Source organism: Eptatretus burgeri, chromosome 17 (genome assembly GCF_056783735.1).
Source record: "Eptatretus burgeri isolate ZD-2024b chromosome 17, Ebu_testis_v1, whole genome shotgun sequence".
Lineage (NCBI taxonomy): Eukaryota > Metazoa > Chordata > Myxini > Myxiniformes > Myxinidae > Eptatretus > Eptatretus burgeri.
Window position 1 is genome coordinate 41,569,951 of NC_140977.1, and position 24,863 is coordinate 41,594,813.

Genomic DNA, 24,863 nt, shown 5'->3' on the forward strand with positions numbered 1-24,863 from the left:
AATTGACCGAATCAAGGCTGCCATACTTAGTCATGAAAATCCATTTGAAGTTGAGGGTAACCAGCTCTTCAATGTGGTCACCCACACTTATGTGCCAGAAGAATTTGTACCACAGATACTGAACATTGATGAAACGGGACAGAATCTCTATGAAGATTTTGTTGCTAAATGGATCAATGGTGATGTCAGCCTATGGGTGTCAGTGAAGAAGGAGAAGAACAGAATGTACATGTCTGGCAATACAACACCAGCAATCAAGATCAGGGACAAGACAGTAGATCTAAAAGAAACCAAGGATTTATATGGTAGACTGATGGTACTCTCCAGATCCAGCAGGGACATCGACCAGAAGGATGCAATTGGAAACTTTGAATTCACTGTGACACCGAGGGCCCTGTTTGCACCAAACGGTAGCTTACTGTCATGCACTGACAAGTCGAAGCTAATCCCCAACTTGGAGAAGTTTGCCAACAAGGAACCGTCTTTACCAGAAGATGAGCTTGATGCCACACAAATGGAACCAGCACCCGCTGATGCTGTAATTGATGGCAGTACTAGCACGAAGGTCGCAGTCATGGATGGAAGTTGTCCAGAAAATGACCAAGAAACCAGCAATGGTCATGACAGTGAAGGACCTCAGTGAATGTTTCAATGATAGGCTGATGAGTCTAAACAGAGGCTTCGACCATGTAATTCTTGTTTTTGATACATACAAGCAAGATTCCTTCAAGAGCACAACCAGAGAAACGGCGTCAAGGAAACGCACCAGTCCAATATCAGATCAAGGATGATACCAGTATCAAACACATCATGATGAGTCGATTTCTGTCCCATGATCAAACCAAGGCTGATCTGACGGAGTACTTGGCAGAGAAAACTCTAGAATACAACCGCGATTCAACAAAGGTGGTAGTCGTTTCGGCATCTGGGTGGACGTTGAGCAACAGGGGTCTCCAATTTGAGGCGAATAACCATGAGGAGGCTGATACGTTGATGATCCAGCAAGCAATAGCTGCATCACAGCAACACACGGGAGATATTGAGCTGACGATATTCTCACCTGATACAGATGTTCTGGTTCTTGCCATAGCAAACTATCATCTCCTGCCAAGACACACATCTATCTCAATGGCATCTAGCATTGTCAAAATCGAGCCAATCTGGAAGGCCCCAGGTGAGTGAGAAGAGAGCCCAGGCATTGCCAGCCTTCCACGCATTCACAGGTGCCGATAATACTGGGCGGTTCACTCGACATGGTATGGCAAAGTGGTTCCAGTGCTACTTGAAGGCCGATGACGACATGGTAGATGCCTTTGCTATGCTCTGTAAGGATGCTGAACTGTCAGAGGACCTATACACAACTTTAGCAAGATTTGTCTGTTCAGGTTATTGTCCGAGTGGTGTCAATATTTCCAGCATCCCTGAACTTCGGTGGCATCTCTTCTGTAAGAACATGGCTGAGAATGACAAGTTACCACCAACTGTCGGTGCTCTGAGGCAGCATCTCATGCGGGTACATATCCAGGCATACGTTTGGGGTCAAGCAGCAATTTCTCAGCAAACATTTCTTGATCCATTAAAGAATGGCTTCCACAAGGACATGAGTGGTCAACTCAAACCGACAACAGACATTCTCCCTGCACCAAAGGCAATTATCGAGATGATAAGGTGCCAGTGCAAGACAGAATGTTCATCACAGAGATGTTCCTGCAGGGCCAAGAACTTAACATGCACTGATTTTTGCATGTGCAGCACTTCGTGTGAGAATGACGAGGACTCAAACATTGAACGGCATGACCACGATAGTGATGATGACGATGGCAATGATGAGTGACATTAGAAACAGTGATGCCAATTGGCTGCAAACTCATATTTGACATCAAGTACATTTCACTGATCACCATATTCATGCGTTACTTGTTTCAAGATTTGAAAGCAATACATTAAATAAACTGTAATTTGACAAAATGATAGCCGTTTCCATGGCAACCATTGCCCAAAATACAGATATATGTATTCTATATTAAGAACTGTCCTCAAGTTTACAATTATGCATCATAAGTTGCTTGCTTGCGATTAATTTTGAATTTTCAGGGCTGAAATTTAGAAAAACGGGTTTTTACCCCAAAACGACCTATTTGACCACATTATATGCATTGAAAAAAAATGTGAAACATGGATTTTCTGTTTTGGTATTGTTTAAGCTTTCCAAAAATGTTGGGGTTCGCTACTCTACAAAAAATTCCAACGAACGTCAAATTATGGACACAAGGAACCTGACTAATGTATCCCACGATCCCAGGTAAAGATTATGATGACATATGTGTGGGGGAAAGCAAAATAGCACAGGGAACGGCAGCCCCTACCCCTATGTATCCCATGCGAGAAATTGTTCCAGCTACCCAAGCAGTAGAAGCGGCGGAAGGGGTTCCAGCTAAAGGCCCCAGAGCCGCTGTTCTTGGTATAACAACCGTTTAAGGAACATGAATTAAGATCGATGCGTTTATGAGTTATGGAATGTCGAAATGAACCGCAGATAGTGCGTGATTTGATTGCCCAATGGATGATGACACACCGATGTACATACCGGGATGTTGGCATTGTGTGCCAGGCGATTCTCTCGCCTCCAGTATGGAGAGAGGCCAAGAAGGAAGCAGAGTGGCCAGCTGATGAGGGGGCAGAGTGAGATGGGGAGGCAAGGCAGGCAGATAGAGATAGGCTGTATGATGCTATCCAACGTGCGCTGAAGCCCCCAACTTTGGATTGGAATAGAGTGTTTGCTATTCAGCAATAGCCGGGAGAAAGAGCTGAGGAGTTTAAACATCGGCAGATACAGGGTTTCCTAGCACATGGAGGAATCCCAACAGAAGGAGAAATTCCCCAACTTCCTAATGGAAGGCTTGCGCCCGCACTTGAAATATGTGATGCTCGGGTGGCAGGCCCAGGCCCCTGATGCTATATGCACTGTGGCCGACCAATGTGCGGTGAGACATGAGAAGGCAGAGAAGGAGGTAAAGGTCAAGGAATAAGTAATTCCGATGGTATTACGAGAGAAGGTGAGAGAATCACGAGACCCTCCCTCTCGCCCTCGGAGACCTGCAATTTCAGATGAGGAGGAATCCGATTCAGAAGAGGATGAGGACCAATGACAATCATTTCAAGAGAGGGAAAGACCACCTTCAAGATCCTGCAAACTATCAGATTGGAGACCCCAGAAGAAATCGCAGAACAAGGGTCGAGAAGATAGAGACAAAGGGGGTACTCCTCCACCAGATGCTTGTTTTGAATGTGGAAAGAGAGGACGCTGGAGATGAGATTGTCCAAGGGGAAAACAGAGATCAGGTCCTCGTCCTGCTAACTCACAAAGGTATTGACAGGAGGAGAGTGGACCATCGAGGGAAGGAGCAATGCTGACATTGAACCTGACAGAGGAGCCGACCTACACTCTGGATGTCTCAGGTAAGAAGCTTTCCTTCTTAGTCGATACAGGGCCACTCGCTCCACAATTGCAGCTAAAGAACTGCCAGGGGTTGAAAAAAAAATCAAGAAATAGTGTATGGGTAGTGGGTTTAGGGGGTAAGATTCAAACACTAGACAACTGCTGGTAAGGTGTGGACCATTGCAGGAGAAACCTGCATTCCTTCTCACAACCACCACACCAGTAAACTTATTAGGTCGAGATTTGCTATGTAAGTTAGGATGTACAATAGCATGTACAAAGAAAGGGGTGTTCATTGACACCCCCTGAAGAAAGCACAATTAGCAATGATGGATTTAACGACACCGCACCCAATTGTCTATTGGTGGAGGTTGCCGAGACAGCTGATTCGTGATGTTTTAATGGGCTTAGATGCAATCTTGGCAGAAAGCCAAACCATGCGAGATTGGCTAGAAAATACACAGGAAGCAACACGTACTTACTATGATCCCCCACATTATACAATTTGCTGTGATGCAACTGGAGATGATGTTGAATTTGCAAGAAAGATGACTCCGTGTTTTGGAAAGTGTGATGAGTTGTCTGTTTGCCGCATGATGATTGGGAAGGAAGGCATAGCAATGGAAATTAAACTCACAGAAGGACAGAAGCAATTGACAAAGTACCCACCGGGTTCAACCTCCCATGTAACAATAACCACAGCAAAGGGATATCACCCAAAGGATTTAGGCTTTATGGTTTATTGCCTGCAGGGGGCAGCAGTGGCTTGCTCAGCAACTTGGTTACATTGGCAAGTGCATAAATTGGCAGATGGTGAAGGATGGATCTGTGATTTAAAGGAACAGATTCTACGAGGGATGGTGGAGGAAGTTAAATCTACCTCCAAACGTGAGATGCTGACAAGAACTGTAAGTGAGAAGGATTCAGAAAGTCTGCTAGAAAAGGTTCCACAAGAATTGTTGACCCGACATGATAATGATATGGGTCACATCATTGGGGCAGCACCCTTAGTGGTCAAACTTAAACCTGGAGCGCGTTGGGCAAATGTACGCCAATATCCTCTCCGGAAGGAGGCGGAAGCCGGGATAGCACCGGTAATTAAATCTTTAAAGAAACAAGGGATAATTGTGGAAACCTTGAGTCTGTGTAACACACCTATACTGCCAGTTAAAAAGCCACAGAAGGATAAGTGGAAATTTGTTCAAGACCTGCAAGAGGTAAATGAGGTGATTGAAAATATTCACCCAGTGGTACCAAGTGCAGAGGTGCTGATAACATCTATCCCCGCAAACCCCACCCCATTTTGGTGTAATTGATTTGGGATTAGCGTTTTTTTCAGTCCCAATAGCGAAGAAATCGCAATTTTTATTCGCCTTTACGTATAAAGGCCGCCAATATACATGGACGGTCCTGCCGCAGGGCTTTGCTGACAGCCTGACATTGTTCTTGTGTGCGTTGCATAAAGACCCAGATGATGTGGTATTTAAAGGAAATTCAGTGCTGTTACAATATGTGGATGACTTGCTAATTTGCTCCCCCAACAAAGCAGCGTGTGAAGTAGATATGCTGCAGCTACTCCAGGGCCTGGCAAAGAAAGGCCATAAAGTAAAGAGACAAGCTGCAGTTGGTACAGGAGAAGGTTAAGTACTTGGGGCACCACATTTCACATGGGGAAAGAGAGCTGGACAAGGGAAGGGTAACTTCAATTGCAGAAGTGCCCCGCCTCGTACAAAGAAGGACATGATGTGATTCTTGGCATGGCAACCTATTGTAGACAGTGGATTGTCGATTATGCAATTCTGACGAAGGAACTATACGTTGTGGTCGGTAAGAATCAGCCCAATGTAATCAAGTGGACTGAAGGAATGCTTTAACAAATTTAAGGTAGCACTCTCGACGACCCCAGCTTTGGGCCTTCCAGATTACGAAAAGCCGTTTTTCCTTTATTCTCATGAAATAAAAGGGTTTGCACAAACTGTACTAACGGAACAGCACGGCGACCACCAATGCCAAATTGCATACTTCAGCCGAAGGTTAGACCCAGTCGAGCGTGGCCTGCCACTTTGCCTGCAAGCCGCGGCCGCAGCGAGCTATGCAGTTAAGCGCACTGCGGAGATCGTAATGGGTCATCCTCTTATTCTGAGAGTCCCCCACTGTGTAGCGTCTCTTCTGACGCAGAAACAGACACAACACTTAACCAATACACGATTGACGCAGTACGAGACGACCTTGCTACACCGACCAAACCTCCAGATAGAACGATGTAATGTTTTTAATCCAGCATCCTTATTACCAACAGAGGTAGACGGCAATCCTCACGATTGTACCGAAGCGATCCAGGTGGTATCCACGGTGCGACCAGACTTAAAAGACCAGCCATTAGAGAATCCCGACTCAACCTTATTCGTTGACGGATCTGCCTACCGAGGACAGAATGGTTTGGGTTATGCGGTTTGTTCTGATAAAGCAATTAATGAAGCTGCTAGTCTGCAGTCACACTACTCTGCACAACAGGCAGAGCTATGCGCCCTTATTAGGGCTTGTGAATTGTCAGCTGGCCAGATAGTCAATATATACACTGACTCCAACTATGCATTTGGCGTTGTTTATGACAAAGGCGCTATCTGGAAAATGCGAGGGTTTTTAACCTCCGCAGGCACACCTATTAAGAATGGCAGTTTAATATCAGAGCTTCTATTCTAGCAAGCATTATGCTACCCAAAGCGATAGCTGTCATCAAGTGTTGAGCACACCAGAAGTTAACAACAGACATCGATAAAGGAAATAATAAAGCAGACAAAGCCACCAAGGCGGCTGCAGAACAATCCATTTCCTTGGAAATGCCGGCGCGTATAGCAAATGAGCAGGTTAAGCTACACCAATATAGCCTATCAGATATCATTGCCATTCAAGCTGCAGCACCAATTAATGACCATGACAAGTGGCAGGCAAAAGGAGGAACGATGGATGAAGATGGACTATGGACAAATAATGGGAAAGTTGTAGCGCCAGTTGAGATACTGCCGTGGCTTGCACGCATGGCTCATTTAAATGGACATGTGTGCAAGAGGCGGACTGTGAGACAGGTGCAGGAATCATGGTATGCGCCAGGAATTGGGAAAGCAGCTGAACAAGTCTGGAGGAGTTGCCAGGTATGTCAACAGCACAATCAGCAAACGACAGGTAAAACACGCGAGCTGGGCGCTCATGCCCCGCCCGTGGGGTCCTTTTATACACGTGCAAATAGATTTCATCAATATGCCTCCATCATGCAGTTTTAAAAATATTTTGGTAGTGGTAGACATTTTTACCAAATGGGTGGAGGCATACCCATGTGCAAAGGCAGACGCCGTCACTGTGGTAAAGCACTTAATGAAAAGCTTTTTCTGCCAATTTGGCATCTCTTATAAGTTATCACATGATCAAGGGAGACACTTTACAGGTGAAGTGACACAAGCAGCATGTAAGGCGTTGGGAATTAAACAAGCGTTTCACTGCGTTTATCACCCACAATCAGCAGGTGCTGTGGAAAGGCAGAATGGAATTTTGAAGAACAAACTGGCAAAGATAATAACAGAAACAGGGTTAAAGTGGCCGGACACATTACCTTTGGCATGAATGAGCATGCGGTCTACCATAAACCGAAAAAAAAAATCAGGGTTATCTCCTCACGAAATATTAATGGGAAGGCCGATGTGGCCGCCTGTAACCGCTCCTACCAATATGAATAAGCTGGACATTGCAATGATGGACGAAAACTTGCTGACATTTTACAAACAGCTTTCCAGGATTGTTTGAGCGATACATACAAGGGTGAAGGAGGTGCTGCCGGAACCAGTGGAGGAGTCGTACCATACCTTCAAGCCGGGAGACTACGTGCTGGTAAAACACTTCACGAGGAATACAGCCTTGGAACCTCGTTGGAAGGGTCCATTTCAGGTATTGCTGACCACCCCAACTGCTGAAAAGTGTGAAGGTAAACCTGCTTGGATACACTCCAAACTTGCCTTCCCAACAGAATAGAAGGGTGCACCAGAATGAATGTGTCACAGCAAATTCTAATTGCTATAATTGCCCTTTGGATAGGAAGTTGGGAGGTGTAAGGGCAAATTGACTATTGGCCAATCGAACAGAGAGGGAAAAGAGCAATTGGAAACCATGCCCAGCATTTGCATGACTTGGGAACACATAGGATTAATACGTTCCTACTCGTCACACAGATATGCAATGTTGAGCAACAAAACTAAGTACAGTAAGTCCTCGCTACCCAGGAAGTTCGCATATCGTAGTTTAGATTATTCGTAATTTAGTTTTAATGACCAATTTTTCAATTATCGCAAACATTGTATGCCTATCGTAATGTCATTGCAAGGAAAAAACGCAAATTTTTTTTTTCAAACTGCCTGCAAAAAACAACAATCACACAGGATGCGCATATACACACTTTCACTTTACTGCGCATGTACTGTACGCTGTACTGTATTCTCTTCACGCTCGCCTGCATACCTTCCAGTATGAATCGCAAGCGACCCGCAAGCCTTTTGCCGAGCACAGCTCGTTTCAAGAGACAACGAAAGGCTGTCACATTGAAGGTGAAATTGGATATAATTAAAAGACATGAACGAGGTGAAGGGGCAACGGAAATCGGCCGTGCGCATGCAATCGCTGCATCGACTGTACATTCGATCGTTCAAAGTTCGGCAAAGGACAGGCTGACCTTATTTCTTGGTGGAAAAGCAGAAGGGGATGTAAAACTCAAGCCACTTTTTGTTTACGTTTCTGAAAACCCACGAGCGCTAAAGGGTTGCCTCAAGCCACAACTTCCCATAATATGGCGGTCAAATAAAAAGGCTTGGATGACTGGGGCATTGACCCACAATTACGTGATCAATTACTTCTCCAATCAAGTTGAGAAGTACTCCAAGGCGAACAACATCGACAACAAATCTTTGCTGCTTGTTGACAATGCTCCTGCCCATACTCAGCATATGGAAGACTGTTGTGTGTGGTGGTCGTATGGCAGCTTAGCTGCCGGGGTTGCTATCATTTCTTGAAGCGCGACTGTGTCGCTGATGCAGTGCCAGTCTACCAGTACACACACTGGAACTGGCACTCATTTCGCCAACCTCGGAAGGATGACAAGCTGAGTCAACCCCCTGGTGTATTAATTCAGTGGCCAACGGAGCTTGAACTCAGGACCCTTGGATCCCAAGCCAACACCAGGCTCAGACTGGTGTGAAAACGTGCAGGTAGTATTTTTACCACTAAATACTACCTCACTTTTACAGCCTATGGGAGTTATTGCTGTTTTTAAAGCCTATTATGTTAAGCATACCATGCTGCAGCTCATCAAAAAAACTGATAAGGACAAGCTATCAATCAAGGAGTTTCGGCGAACATACAACATAAAAATGGCTTTGGAAAACATTAAGGATTCGTGGGCAGAGGTGAGTGCCTCCACAAAGAACGCTGTGTGGAAGAAAGTGTGGCCTGAGTGTGTCCACAATTTCACGGGGTTTGCTGATGTTCCGTTGATTACAAGTCAAATTGTAGACCTGGCGCAGGAGGCTGGTTTTGTCGAGGTTGACAAAGAGGACGTGGATGACTTACTGGAGTCTCATGCAGAACCCTTAAGCAATGAAGATCTCGTGGAGTTGGAACAACAGTGGGCTCTTGAGGAAGAAGAAGAAGATGCTGTGACACCTTCATCCAAGCATCTCACCATGAAAATCCTCAGCTCGTTTGAAAATGCCATATAATTTGTTATCGAGCAAGATCCAAATCTTGAAAGGAGCACTGATTTTAGCTGTGTTGTTAATGATGCCCTTTGTTGCTACAAGGAACTCGATGCAGCAAAGAAATAGAAAGCCATCCAGCTCACTCTCCACGCATTTTTCAAGCCTAAAGATGCAGCACCAACTACATCCACCATCCAGGATGCTCCTTCAACCAGCTGCCAAGAGACCGTTCCCACTGGTGAAGAAAGTGACAGCACAGTGTCAAGTGAAGAGGGGGACGATTCTGCCACTCCGCAAGTGTGACTTGTCCACCGCAATCAACTCCGTTCCTCCAGCCTCGGGGTAAGTCACCACTACTCGAGGAGTGCGTTTTGTTTCTTTGAGTTTATGTGGAAAAAAATTCAGAGCCAAAAACGCATCCCCCTTTAACACATTAGTTTCTATGGGAAAATATGTTTTGTTTAACACAGTTTCGCTCATCATAAGGTTTTCCAGGAACGAAACCCTTGCGAAAAGCGAGGACTTACTGTATTGGGTATGCACTATGCACCTATCTTCCACACTCCTCGAAGACGGGTTTGCCATTATCTGCGATCCCATTCGAGGAAATAGATTACTGTGGAGCTGCTTGGTACAACAACTACAATTTGAACAGAACCAGTAACTCAGCATGTACAGTCTTTGCAGGTGCGTGGTATCCTCCTTATAACCGAAAGAAAAGACCTCCGTATTTCAGGATTGCGTACGAACGAGCTGGGTTTCTTAGTCTTACTTGGACAAATCCTAGTAGCAAATTTTATGCAGGGAATTCTACATGTAACTCATCCATAGAGATAAATGACATTGACGACAACCGGAAGTGAAAAAAATGGAACATATCCTAAGATCGCATCCAATGGCACATATATTGTATGTGGGTTTAGAGCCTATCCTTGGTTGCCGCTCAACTGGACCGGGTCATGTTACCTAGCCTTTGTCGTGCCACACATGCGTTTGATCACGGGTCCATTATCTAAGGTAAATCAGCAACGACGGAAGGGGACCATATCAACTGGAGAATTTGCAGCAATGGTACTTCCCCCTCCCCCCCCCCCCCGATATGGATGCTGGGTAGCAGGAAGGGAACTCATTAAAATGGCAGCATCGTTGGAAGTGATGGGAAATTAAACTGCTGATGGATTTGATAAGGTTAATGCAGAGTTAGTCGCATTAAGGACAATGACAATGCAAAATAGGGTGGCTTTGGATATGGTACTTGCTGAAAAAGGGGGAACTTGTGCTGTAATTGGCAAAGAATGTTGTACGTATATTCCAGATAATTCAGAGAATATCCACGATCTAGCAGGATATATAAGGAAGGAAGCTGCAAAATACGATTACACTCCAGGGTGGAAGTTCAGAACATGGTTGCAAGGATTGTTTGGAGGTTGGGGGGGGAACTATTCTCAGGTTCCTATTGACAGGATTGGCCATATTGATTGGAATATTCATCATATTGTCTGTAATCAAAGCAGCCATTATGGCTGGCTTGCGAAAGTGTGTTACAGGATGGCATCCAAAGACAACACTCAAGAAGCCCGAAACCAAACCCCAACCCGAGATGGCCCTATTAGCAAGAAAAGGGAAAAGGGACTCTTCAATAAATGGGATAATTTTCCCTGGTTCACCACAACCACTTGTACAACCCCCCCCCTCCCCCTCCCCACTCCCCTACTCCCGATACATCACTTGCTTGTAATATGTATACTTCTATGCGCCGAATACCTGTGGTTAATGATGATTTGTATATATCACTTGAAGAGGAAGACGACAATGTTAAAATGGAGCTGGAAATGGATGTGCACCAAATGCTCATGGGTTTGGACCAGTTTTTGGATGAAGATTTTTACTGACAGATTTGTTAAACAGAAAGGTTGGCATGTGATTCCATCTTTTGTGGGGCAGGTAGCTCTCTCCCTGGGTGAGAAGGGTGCAGGGGGAGCCTTTTGACTGCCATGGGGACCATCTGGAGCTACCCCGAAGGACTCCTCCCAGGGAGTGGTCTGTCTGCACCACAGAGCTGGATCATCTGCTGACCTGAATGAAGAAGATGCTTGGTTGTGATTTAATAAAACATTGTTTCTTAAAGTAAAAATAAGAGGGAATGTTGGGATTTGTACCTTTTTTCTATTAGCTTTGCTTGTTCCCAAGTTCCTTATACGTTTTTGCAGGCTTGGTGTTAATCAAACTATACTTTTGGCTGGCTGCTTAGAAAAAAGAACATTGGAACTGTGTATGCAGAAATGAGATTGTGATTAACCTTGAGTAATCCAGAGGAGCGCTGTGTGAGCAGAGCTAGGGAGTGACCTGTTATTTCCTCTTATCTCTACCTTTGTTCCACTATTCTTGTAATGAAATAAGCCAACTGCTTGCAGCTGGTCAGGTTGAAAGGGAGGACAATTGTGAGATAAACACTTGTCCAAAAATAAAACTGACGATATAAGAGGGTAATATAACCGTCTCTGACAGCGGTGGCACCCTCTGGGCTTCCTCAGTTACTTAATTTATGCTCCTGGGGTTTGCTGCGCTCCGTGCACGTGTTGGTGGGCAATAAACAGCTTTCTCTCAAGTACATCGATGTCTTCATACCTCGGTGAAGGGTGAGACGGATACGACACACGTGGAGTTGCTTCAAGACTGTGGTGCCAAATGGCTGCTTGGTAACATGCTCTGGCAGCATGAAGCTTCAAACAATCCTGACAAGGAGGGAGTTGTCCTGACTGGATATCACCATTCTGAGCATGGAACAACTGAAACCGCATCTCATTAACTTCTGTGATTTCAGTTTGAGACACGTACAGCTTGCAAGTGAATTCCTCAAGCACATGGAAGAGATCATCCTGTAGTGTCCAGTCTTTCCCAAAGTCACTGAAAGCTATCTGAAACCTTGGAATGTTGATGAGGAGTTTGAGTCCTGTCACCTTTCCACGACCACTGAAAGCGCTTACTGTGTCGCAGCCTGTGTAGGAATGCAATGCCAATAAAGCTTTACAGATGTTTCTGCCGAGAGCACGAGCAACTTTTGTTACATCAAAAAATCTGGTGCGGGTTGATGATCCACAACGGATGAAGAGATTACAGTCTATGTCATCATGAAAAGCCAGACATACAGGCCCGTCGCCTTGGGCTCAGTATTAAGCATATGAACTGGATGCGGGGGGGGGGGGGCACAATTATAATATTTAATATTTTTGATAACCCGGTATGCTATTGTATTAATGCAGCATTGACACATCTATACTGAGGTTGCCGTCGCATACTAACCAAATTGATCTCAGCTATATTTAATATGTTCCGATGTTTTTGGCCTAAAATTATTCGAATGCAGGAGAGCCACAACAAACTGACACATTCACAATGCAGATATTCAATGATTAGACAATTGGCACCAATTCAGGTGCACTTATACAAGGTGTTTTCAAGAATTGGCATAAGAACATTAATATACCAGTGATACAATGACTAAACGGGGGAGGTTTGCACCGGAATTAGTGCACTTTCAAATAAGATACAGTAGGCTATGACCTGGGATCATCACGTTAAACTATCAACAGCAACTACGACCATCCTGAAGATACCACAAAGTCTGCATTGAAAGCAGTCAATAACACAGAGGTAAGGTTATGCACAAAGCACTAGATATGGGAGACCAGTGCTCCGTTATTACAATGGTGATTTCGATGAAACTTGGTTGGTAGGTTCATACCATGACCTAGTTGTGTGAAAATGAGAACCGTTGCTATGGACACCACCGCTGCCTAGCAACGGGACTTTGAAATTTTTGAAAAATCATAAAGAAAATTTATATTTTCGAAAATCAAAAAAAAAAAAAAAAAAAAAAAAAAAAAAAAATCGGGCCCTGAGCGACTGTGGGCAGTGCATTCAGCCATATTTTCAAAAATTTCCAGCCGTATCCTATGAAAACTGTCGGAGAAGATAGACTTTGAATGAACCCTGGTCGAAAACAATAAAAAAACGAAGTTCGTAATATCTCAGCTACTATGAGTCAGATATACATAAAACTGGTATGGTAGGTTCATGGTATGTCCTAGTAAAGTGTGAGAAAGAACCGTTGCTATGGACCCCTCTGTTGCCTAGCAACGGCCGAAAAACCTCCAAATGTGGGGGTATTTTAACAAAAAAAAAACAATCTGCAGCATTAACCCTTGAAGCTAGAATCATGAATTTTCTTGTGCTTAATCCTCAGGTCATTCCCCATCGAACGGGCCCATCGCGTCAGGTTCTATTGGGTAGTCGACTACCCATGTCCGCCTACAGGCTTGTCTGTCTGTCTGTCCCGAGCATAGCTCCGTGGGTTTTGATCCAATCCTGATAAAATTTGTGTGGGAGGTTTATATCATGATCTAGTTGTGTTTTCCTGAAAATGGGCATGCTGCGCCCGTTATGGGCAGAGCCACGCACAAAAAACATGTGTTTTTAGGGGGTAGCAGATTTCAAGTTACATCTTCTCCGAGGGGGTTTGTCGAATCTAGCAGGGGTTTCGGTATTTGGATAGCCCAATGGCACCTGCATAGACCCACGGAGCTCGATTTTTTCATTTTCATCCCAAGGTCAAGGTCACAAGGTCACAAACTTAGAAAATGTCAAATAAAAACCAATAAATTGGGCATCGAGCTCCGAGGGTTTTCAACTGTTTAGAATGAAAGTTGGTATGCAAGTAGTGCTCTTCGAGTACGACAACTTTCATCATTTACGTTTTTCCCCCCGATTCCCGCCAGTTTGCCCGTTTCGTCCCCTCGAAGGTCAAAAAATAAAAAAGGCGAACCGTGTACATTGCTCGTGAACCATCGCCGTCTCCAGACTTGTCCTTTTCTTAGCCATTTTCGTATATCCATGTCTTTTTCTACTGCTGCTAGCTCACGCTCTCCGTGACTCGTCCCTCATGACTCTAATGTCGCGACATTTGATGGGTTTTTTTAAATTAAATGATGCATGCACCAAAACAGGTTTTATCTGCATAATTTCAAATGTAAGCACGATTGCAAACACATAAAAAAAATTTTTTTTTTAATTTTATTCGAAAATTACTTTTGTAAGATGGAGGGTTGTGAAGGTCACGTGGTGCACTTCATCTTTAATTATGTAAATTTATGTCTTTTCCTTATTCATATTATCATATCATGACTATATTACATTTATACCTAACTTACAACCAATCAGGTAACTTGCTTAATAGGGCCTCCATCTCAAAGACGCTGATTGGCTATTCCTTAAAACTAAATGATTCACGAGATATATATATATATATATATATATATATATATATATATATATATATATATATATATATATATATATATATATATATACACATACATACATACATACATACATACATCTTCTCTTCTTCTTCTTCTTTCGGCTGCTCCCATAAGGGGTCGCCACAGCAGATCATCCGTATGATCCGCATAGTGATTTGGCACATGTTTTACGCCGGATGCCCTTCCTGACGCAACCCTGGTCGCCTCATACGACACACAGGGATATGGTACACCTATTTTAACCGGGGTATACACCGGCCCAGTATACTGGTACTCATTTCATCGACCTCGGAAGGATGACAGGCTGAGTCAACTCCCTGATGTATTAATTCAGTGGCCCAACGGGGCTTGAACTCAGGACCTTTTGGATCCCAAGCCGCTGCCCTAACCACTACGCCAACACATAATATATATATATATATATATATATATATATATATATATATATATATATATATACATATATATATACATATATATACATATATATATATATATACATATATATATATACAGTGGGGAGAACAAGTATTTGATACACTGCCTATTTTGCAGGTTTTCCCACTTACAAATCACGTAGAGGTTTGTAATTTTTATCATAGGTACACTTCAACTGTGAAAGACAGAATCTAAAACAAAAATCCTGAAAATCACATTGTATGATTTTTAAATAATTAATTTACATTTTATTGCATGAAATAAGTATTTGATACATCAGAAAAACAAAACTTAATATTTGGTACAGAAACCTTTGTTTGCAATTACAGAGATCAGATGTTTCCTGTAGTTCTTAACCAGGTTTGCACAGACTGCAGCAGGGATTTTGGCCCACTCCTCCATACAGATCTTCTCCAGATCCTTCAGGTTTCGGGGCTGTTGCTGGGCAACACAGACTTTCAGCTCCCTCCAAAGATTTTCTATTGGGTTCAGGTCTGGAGACTGGCTCGGCCACTCCAGGACCTTGAGGTGCTTCTTACGGAGCCACTCCTTAGTTGCCCTGGCTGTGTGTTTCGGGTCGTTTTCATGCTGGAAGACCCAGCCACGCCCCATCTTCAATGCTCTGATTGAGGGAAGGAGGTTGTTGGCCAAGATCTCGTGATACATGGCCCCATCCATCCTCCCCTCAATACGGTGCAGTCGTCCTGTCCCCTTTGCAGAAAAGCATCCCCAAAGAATGGTTTCCACCTCCATGCTTCACGGTTGGGATGGTGTTCTTGGGGTTGTACTCATCCTTCTTCTTCCTCCAAAACGGCGAGTGGAGTTTAAACCAAAAAGTTCTATTTTGGTTCTCATCAGACCACATGACCTTCTCCCATTCCTCCTCTGGATCATCCAGATGGTCATTGGCAAACTTCAGACGGGCCTGGACATGCGCTGGCTTGAGCAGAGGGACCTTGCGTGCGCTGCAGGATTTTAATCCATGACGGCGTAGTGTGTTACTTTTGGTTTTCTTTGATACTGTGGTCCCAGCTCTCTTCAGGTCATTGACCAGGTCCTGCCGTGTAGTTCTGGGCTGATCCCTCACCTTTCTCATGATCATTGAGGCTCCACGAGGTGAGATCTTGCATGGAGCCCCAGACCGAGGGAGATTGACTGTCATCTTGAACTTCTTCCATTTTCTAATAATTGCGCCAACAGTTGTTGCCTTCTCACCAAGCTGCTTGCCTATTGTCCTGTAGCCCAGTCCAGCCTTGTGCAAGTCTACAATTTTGTCCCTGATGTCCTTAGTCTTGGTCTTGCCCATTGTGGAGAGGTTGGAGTCTGATTGATTGAGTGTGGACAGCTGTCTTTTATGCAGATAACGAGTTCAAACAGGTGCAGTTAATACAGGTAATGAGTGGAGAATGGGAGGGCTTCTTAATGACAAAACTAACAGGTCTGTGAGAGCCGGAATTCTTACTGGTTGGTAGGTGATCAAAGACTTATTTCATGCAATAAAATGAAAATTAATTATTTAAAAATCATACAATGTGATTTTCAGGATTTTTTTTTCGATTCAGTCTTTCACAGTTGAAGTGTATCTATGATAAAAATTACAGACCTCTACGTGCTTTGTCAGTGGGAAAACCTGCAAAATTGGCAGTGTATCAAATACTTGTTCTCCCCACTGTATGTATGTGTATATATATATAAATATATATATACACACATATCACCACCCACAGCATTGACATTCGACGCGAGGTCTTGCGGCTGTCTGTCGTCTTGGCTGCTGGCATTGGTGCTTGCGTTATCTTTTATCTTGTGGGCTTGGACTGTATTGTCTTGCCAATTGGTTTTGGAGATGCGCTGGCAAGCGCACACTTATCTCTTGACTGTTATTCAAAGAAGGATATTATTAAAGAAGAGTTTATCCAAGAAGGCCTTATTATTCACCACGTTGAACATCTGGAATAAGGGTTTTAGTTCACACAGGTGAACTCTTAAACAGCAAGGAGTTCACAGTGAGCGCTCGTTTCACAGTGAACGCTCGTCCTTAAACACTAAGTTGTTCACAGGGTGAAACAGGGCATAAATGGGTGGCGTACAGGTGGGGGGCACCAGATGCGCCATGTGGGGGCATTGCACCCAAATGCCCCCCCCCAGTGACGGGCTGCAGACAAAGCATCATGACGTGTCTTCTGAAGTTACTATCACAGAATGGAAATTTGACGATTCATGCTTACAGTGTAGTAGCAAGCGTGTGTCTGCTTCCTCGTGAGATGAACGGAGCTCGTCAACTTCAACTACAGCCTCACGGGTGATCTTGGTGCAGATATCCTCACATGTGACATAAAGGACCTTGTCCTTAAGTCTTATTCTGTAAAGCTCTGTTCCCCATTGCTGTGTGATGAATTTGAGCAGCTTCGTCTTGCTGATGTCACAAGACAGAAGACGCCTCCATTGGTGTATTAGGTGACCGGGTGCTATGTTTGTGAAGCGGATACCTCCAACAGTCGACCTCAGAGCCCTTTCTGCATCTTTTTGGGTAGTCTATAGAGTCTAAAAAAAAAATTCGAATTTTTCTTTCGATTAAAATTTTTTTCTTTGATCTGCCCTTATTTGTTGGTCGTGGTGTCGGTCTGTCCGTGTGTGTGTTTGTCGGGGGTTTTTGACCCCCTTGCAGTTGTTCGATTTCGATGAAATTTGGGTGGTAGGACCAGTTTATGACCTCGTTGTGCCGCGTAGGTACTCGTTGCTTACGCCCCTCCGTTGCCTAGCAACGGCCGACTACCCATGTCTGCCTACCGGCTTGTCTGTCTGTCTGTCTGTCTGTCTGTCCGGTCCAGTGCTCCGTTAATACAATGGCGATTTCGATGAAACTTGGTTGGTAGGTTCATACCATGACCGAGTTGTGTGCAAATGAGAACCGTTGCTATGGACATCACCGTTGCTGAGCAACGGGACTTTGAAAATCATAAAAAAATTATTTTTTCGAAAATCAAAAATCGGGCCACGAGCGACTGTGGGCAGTACATTCAGCCATATTGTCAAAAATTTCCAGCCGGATCCTATGAAAACTGTCGGAGAAGATAGACTGAATGAACCCTGGTCGAAAACAATAAAAAAAACGAAGTTCGTTTTATCTCAGAGACTATGAGTCAGATATACATGAAATTGGTATGGTGGGTTCATGGTATGTCCTAGTTATGTGTGAGAAAGAACCAATGCTATGGACCCCTCCGTTGCCTAGCAACGGCTGAAAAACCTCTAAATGTGGGGGTGTTTTAACGAAAAAACAATCTGCAGCATTAACCCTTGAAGCTGGAATCATAAATTTTCTTGTGCTTAATCCTCAGGACATTCCCCCATCAAACAGACCCAACGCGTCAGGTTCTATTGGGTAGTCGACTACCCATGTCCGCCTTCCGGCTTGTCCAAACAGCTTGTCACTTTTGAGGACTTGCTCCTTGTTAGGTAGTTTTCTGCTGATCCTTTTGTGGGCATTATCCTTTTTTTTTCATAGGATTTTATCCTTTTGTGGGCAAATGTCTTCAACTGCATCTTTGGCAATCTGTCAAAGAATGTTTTTTCTCATCCTTCAATATGCTGTATTTGATCATCTGTATATGCTGCATCCCCTTTCTTGTGAGCAGTCAAAAGATCATTAGCAACTTCTGGGGACACACTAGCACCAGTTCAGATGCTCATCAGCTCTGAAGGATTTTGACTGAATGGGTTTGTCCAGGTGTCTTCCATCAGATAAACTAAACTAACATCAGTCTCATCCTTGCGTATTCTTGAATCTGACAAATCTGTGTGAACCATTCTTTTGCTGCAGCTATCATCTATCATCAGCCTCATTTGTTTAAGACAGGTACTTCTATATTCTGCTGTGACAGTGTTGTGGGTCGGGGGTCGGTGGCGAGGAACGGCCGCCAGGTGGAGCAGTAGAGCCGTCTCCCACCGAACACCCGGAATTGCAGGTCGTAACCTTCGGACAACTCCGAAGGTCATGGGGCACTTAAGGACCGTGCTCGCCAATTCTCTGACGGCGTGGGGTAGGGTTAATAGCCAAATTTCAATATACCTAAGTACCCACGTCTTCAAATTACCGGGGAAGTCACACCATCAACAGACTCTGTCGAATCGGGTCGCTCTAGCGACCTGGGTCCGGTGTAACCGAGCGGAATTACCAAAGTCTGTCGGTCTAAACGACAACTTACAGCCCAATCGGCTTACTGGTTCTCAAGCACGAACCGTGCCGGGTCAATAATAGAAAGCAAAACAACGAGCTGGTACATTGAACAATTGGGGGGGGGGTATTTATAATGGGGTAGGGGAGCACAAAAACAGCAGAGTTATCATGACTATAATAAGGAATGCAAGTAATGTACAAGGCACTTAAACAATTGCTACTTATAGACTGGGCCCACAGACACACATGCACACACCCAAAAGAAATGGTGGCCGCGGCCTTTATTTGGCCCCTCATCTCGGGAGAGAAGGCGAGCTGAGGGCAAGAGTCTGCACTTGCATCTGTCCGCCTCGTGCGGTCTGGTCGAGCTTGTCCGGTGGCGGGACTCGAACCCACCGCCTCAATGCAGCACCAAGCACCAGGGACGAGGGATAGAGCGACGGATGCCAGCCAGCACGAAGGCGGACGAGGCGAGACGACGAGGCGACCAAGGCCGAAAAAGCTTCCACACGGATCAGACGACACCAGGCGAGGCAGACCCCGACAGCCAGACATAACGCGCCGATCACTCTCCTCTCCTCTCCTCAGGTGGGAGGGATTTCTTCTCTGGCCACTCGCCTCCTGATTGGACGGTTGAGTCGTGCGATTCGCTGGCCGCCCCTCATTGGACAGGTCAAGTGGGGCAACTCCCACACTTCTGGTTGGAGTCCCGATCTGAGGCGATGAGCCTCCTGATTGGACGAAGGGCACGCCCTTGCCCTCGTGGGCAGTCGGCTCTGGAGCGAGGGGTCCCACCCACGTCCGCAGCCAGAAACACGTGTGCTACGGCGTTTGTGGAGCGAGGCGACGGTGCTGCTGTTGTTGATGTAAAAAAAATCCTGACTAAAAAAAATAAACCCACAGCGCACACATGAAATTCCCATTAGACATAAGGGATGGGACCCGAACTATAAACACATACTTATCGAAATAACTGAACTGTGGGGGCTGCTGACTATCTGTATGCAAAAGGCTTCCAAATCCGTAACAATAGTACCTGCTAACAGCAGCAGGATTAAAGCTGAATCCCTTTGTGCCTCTGGCTGTCTGTGTGTACTTGTTGACAGTTTCTTCAATGGTTTGGTTAACAGGAAGTCTAACAAATGTATTGGTTGCACCTAATTGTACTGAGAAACCTCCTTCTAGCATGTGCTGATGAACCTCCGGGTGCGTCTCGAAGAGCTTGGTCATTTGGCAGTAATAGACTGGTATATACTTGGCATAGTTCAGCCCGTCATATTCAAAGCACCAAGGAATGATACTTTGGATAGCAGCCAAATGTAGAACCCAGTTTCCTTCCCTCGATGCTCAGATAAAGGCCAGGTATTATGGCCGAAGAGTCGATGCACAAAAGTGCTCTTTACACAAGGGGTTTTAACATGAAAAACGCAATAACTTGTCCAATAATCATCATCACAGAAAGCTGCCAGACGTCCTGAAATAATATTAACATATCACTCTATCTTGAAGAAATAACATTGGTTATATCCATGTCCTAGAATGTTATGATTTATGAACAAGTATACTTTTAATGACCGTTTTTTGCTCTCAAATTAGCCTTGCGCGATTATTTAGCGAAGCATGTTATAGCATATAAAATGCTCATCATTTAACCTATAGTCACATATTATATACCAATGGATAGGAAATCAAGTCCGCTTTCCAATGGTATGTGGGAATACGCTATACGATGTGGAAAAATAAGGATACGGGGCACAAACTGACCACACACCCTTAAATCTTGTCCGCAAAAGCGCCGTCCGAGCGATTAGTGGTCTAAAACAGAAGATTGGAGATAATTACCTTGAGCTACTCTACTGAAAGGTCCATCATGCCGTTTTGTTATCTACATTTGTGTCTTCAATCAGTCATATCACTTTTTTTTTTCTGGCCCCTCAAGACGATACCAATTTCCATCTCAGCTCATGGACTAAACCCCGAAGGGCTGGAATGCATGGTTATACATGGCCTACTATTCAAAAGGAGGTAATCCCCATCCTCTTCTTAGCCAGACAACATGCGGTATTTTGATTAAATCCGTCAGCGAAGCGATGGGCAAAAAATAGGTAGTGGTGGTAGTTGTGGTGGTAGTAGTAGTCGTAGGGCATATTTGTTAGCATAACCGTGCCGTCAAGTGGTGGCTGTTTTGACACCAAGGAGAGAAACAAGGGTACAGTATTCGAGCTCGACAACTTAATAGACAAGCTTTGATGTACAAGTTTATTTTTAAAACGTGGGAAATGTTGTAACGAAATTAGCTTTCTGTTCGATTCACAATTTCCAGATGAGGTAAAAGATGACGTCAGAGCCGCCATCTTGGGGGAGTGAACAGAGGGACGTCTCGCGTATCTCGATCGTTATTCGCACACAAGCAGATTCAATGCTTCAACATCGGAAACGGTGCCCCTTTAATCACGCCCACATGTAACTTGAGGTCATTGATGTTGTCGATAACAAACGCGAGGGTGCTGAGGAAACTGAACCGAAACAGCAGAGCGGGAAGAGATCGCTTCAGTTCAACGAACACCGAGGTACGATGAAGAAAAAAAAAACAAACAAAAAAAACAAGTAGTTCAGTGGAATGCGTGAAGAAGAAGAAGAAGAAGAAGAAGAACCGTGCCCGTGTATTCGAGTGTACCTTCCTACCTGTGGATCGGTTGCTCTCTCTGCGTGCTCCTTCACGTCATGCTTGCGTTTCAACTCCCGCCTCCATCGCGTCCGGAATCCCTCCAGACTCTCTTCCATGTCTGCGCCAGGTTGGTGCGCGGACTGTTCCTCCTGCACTCGAAGGTTGAGCCGCGGTGTATAAAGCTCGGTCTTATCGCACTGTCGTTAAATCCGACTTTTTTTTTTTTGTCTTATAACTACAATTCCTGTCGTTTGTACTTTTTTTTTAAATTCTTTTGTACAATATATACCGTATAAAGTACGTGTAAAAAAAAGGCCAAACGGAGCAAACGACGATTGAATATACACCACCTGGCGTACCGTTACCTGCTACACCGTCTTCGTCGTTGCACTACTTTTAAAGACCGAGATGGAAATTTATGAACAATTAAAAGAAAGGATAAGACGATGCAAAAGTAAAATGATCAACTCGATCATAAAGCTGAGGTCCAGTCCAGCTAGCCGTTCGTGTCTCCAAATGGTCGTTCAGCGGTGTGATTGCATGACTGGGTGTGACACTGGGTAGAGCGCACACATACCTCCGCACGGCTGAACAGTTCACGTTTTGTATCCCACTGAGAGGCCGGATCTGGATTCGGACCTGAACCAAAATCGAATTGGCTTGTTCTTGCCACCTACCCAACCTATCCATCTCGTTTTGTCATAATCCGTCCACACTGTTTTGAAATATCATGCTGTATATGGTTCATGGTCCCATCTCAATGGTGAAGAATCACTTCGAAAACTGGTGAAGGTACCGGGCTGGTTTAAGGTCGAACTCAGAGGGTCTTGAGTTCGAGTCCCTGTTCGCACCGTTGAAATAACACCAGATGGGTTCACTGATCGGTCTGTCATCTTTCCGAGGTCGGCGAAATGAATTCCACGAGATTATTGGTAACGGGGGACACTGCATCAGTGTCACAGCCGCCCTTCCGGAACTGATGCAACCAGCAGCCGCAGGCTGGCATAAGAAACAACAACTTAAAAATATTCTTGGATCGCGATTCGGATCTTCACCAAAATCGAATCAATTCGTCCTTGTCACACACCCAACCTGTCCAGCAAGTTTTGTCCGAATCCACCCACAACCTTTTTGGGATATCCTGCTCACAGACAGACAGACAGACAGACAGACAGACAGACAGACAGACAGACAAACAAACAGATGTGAAAACTTCGAGATTACAAGGTTATCACGTCCACCACCAAAGGTGGACGGAGGTTGTGTTTTCAAGTCTGTCTGTCTCGGCATCTCAAGGAGATGGGGATGGGCCAGGCGTCTGCCTGAGTGATGGCCAGACAGAGGCCCCTGGAGTACCGGTGGAAAGTGGACGCAGCGACGCGCTGCTCCGGCGCATGCTCCCATACCTGACCTGACTTTACCTGACCTGACCTGTCTGGCTGTCTGTCTGTCTGCCTGTGTCTTTGTTCGTCTGTGAACATGATATCTCAAAAAGTTGTGGATGGATTCGTATGAAATTTGGTGGACATGTTTGGTGTGTACCAATGACAAAATGATTAGATTTTGGTAAACATTCATATCCGGATCTGGATCTGAGAATTTTTTAAGTGATTCTTCACCATTGATAGATAGGGCCAAAAATGATGTGTAGCACGACATCTCAAAAAGTTTTGGGCGAGTTTTGACAAAGCTAGGTGAATTAGTTGGGTAAGTAACAAGAACAAGCCGATATGATTTTGGTTCGGGTTCAAATCCAGATCCAGCCTCTCAGTGGGATACAAAATGTAAACTGTTCAGCCTGGCGGAGGTATGCGCTCTACCGAGTGCCATTGTAGTTGGTAATGGAACACGATTCTGCTCATTGCTGGGCAATCCTCACCTCGATGATGAAACGGGTTCTTCTTTATTTTTACGCAACAAGTTAATGTTGCCAGCATTAAAAGTTTTACCCGAATTCTTCCAATCATGCCTGACAACATCCACAAAATACCTGTAATTAAATTTTCGTCTTTCTCCCGAAAAGGAAAATGTGAATGGTATATTTTTTAAACAATGAGCGAAGATGTATCATATTCTACTAGTTGGGTACCCGCCCATGGAAGACATTGTTTCAAGCATGCATCATGTTCTTCTGATGCATCTCTTTATCTGGGTGGTGCATAAGCAACAGACCGCTGTCTCGATCGCTTCCAAAAATAAAAATAAACTGGGTGACGTACATGAAGTAAAAAACATGCGTACTGTTTATGTGCACATACGGTATAATATATTGTGGCTACATAGCTCGGGCAATTCCAATTTCACGTGCACCCCCCACCGGAAGGAAGAAAATATCAAGATGGGCAAACTTTTTTTTTCTCCAAAACTTAATGGAATCAAACGAAACTTGCACAGGCACAACTTCAGAGTTCTCTCATTACTCCCTGAAATTTTCAGCTTCCTCGGTCAAATTCTCTCGGACGAGTAGATGATACATAAATATACTCATATGCCATAGTAACATCATCTTCTGTATATTATTAAAACTCTCATCTTGTATGTATGTATGTATGTATGTATGTATGTATGTATGTATGTATGTATGTATGTATGTATGTATGCATGTTCCCAAAATACAGCCAAAATGGTACAGGTCAGCGCAAAAATTTTTGGCCCACCTTACTCACCATTCTCCCACGGTGTGCAGTATAAATTTTCGTTCAAATCGGGCAACGAAAAAAATTATTAAAAAATCAATTCCCGATTCAGTCAAGTACTCTTCGGGAGTATTTGATCAATGCAAACAACCTCAGCGGTATAGTTCGCTGGAGCTATCTTTTAGTGTTTTTCTTGAAATGATTTATTTTAAAATCTCAAACATTAAGTACAGACAAAGAACAATTTATTTTTAAGCATAAAATAAACATCACCATTTTTATCTAATACTTCTGTGTTCATTAATAAATAAAATTGTGTTTAGAAGATTACGCACAATAATTTCTTCGACTTTCTTTTCTCCGTTTTTTTTCTTTTTCACATTGACGCGCAATATCGTTCGGTTTACATCGGGCAACGAAAAAAACTATTAAAAAAAATCAAT

General features: G+C 44.2%; 2 protein-coding genes across 6 annotated transcripts in view; one reads left to right on the plus strand and one right to left on the minus strand.

Annotated features, from left to right (window-relative positions):
• The window catches only part of FBXW8 (F-box and WD repeat domain containing 8), a 32,330-nt gene extending 10,349 nt beyond the window's left edge, over positions 1-21,981 (minus strand). Inside the window, exon 1 of one of the 2 annotated variants that reach the window (XM_085861541.1) lies at positions 21,802-21,981. In XM_085861541.1, the coding sequence (XP_085717667.1) occupies positions 21,802-21,900 (99 nt within the window). In that variant the 5' untranslated portion in view covers positions 21,901-21,981. The remainder of the gene's footprint in view (positions 1-21,801) is intronic. The other variant, XM_085861542.1, reaches the window with a different exon arrangement.
• LOC147009869 (CDP-diacylglycerol--inositol 3-phosphatidyltransferase-like) overlaps positions 21,587-24,863 on the plus strand; it is a 33,847-nt gene continuing 30,570 nt past the window's right edge. For 2 of the 4 annotated variants that reach the window (XM_085861559.1, XM_085861557.1), the window contains exon 1: positions 21,668-21,911. The gene's annotated coding sequence lies outside the window, so the exon portion shown is untranslated. Of the gene's footprint in view, positions 21,912-24,863 lie in introns of all 4 variants that reach the window. The other 2 variants (XM_085861558.1, XM_085861553.1) reach the window with 2 other exon arrangements.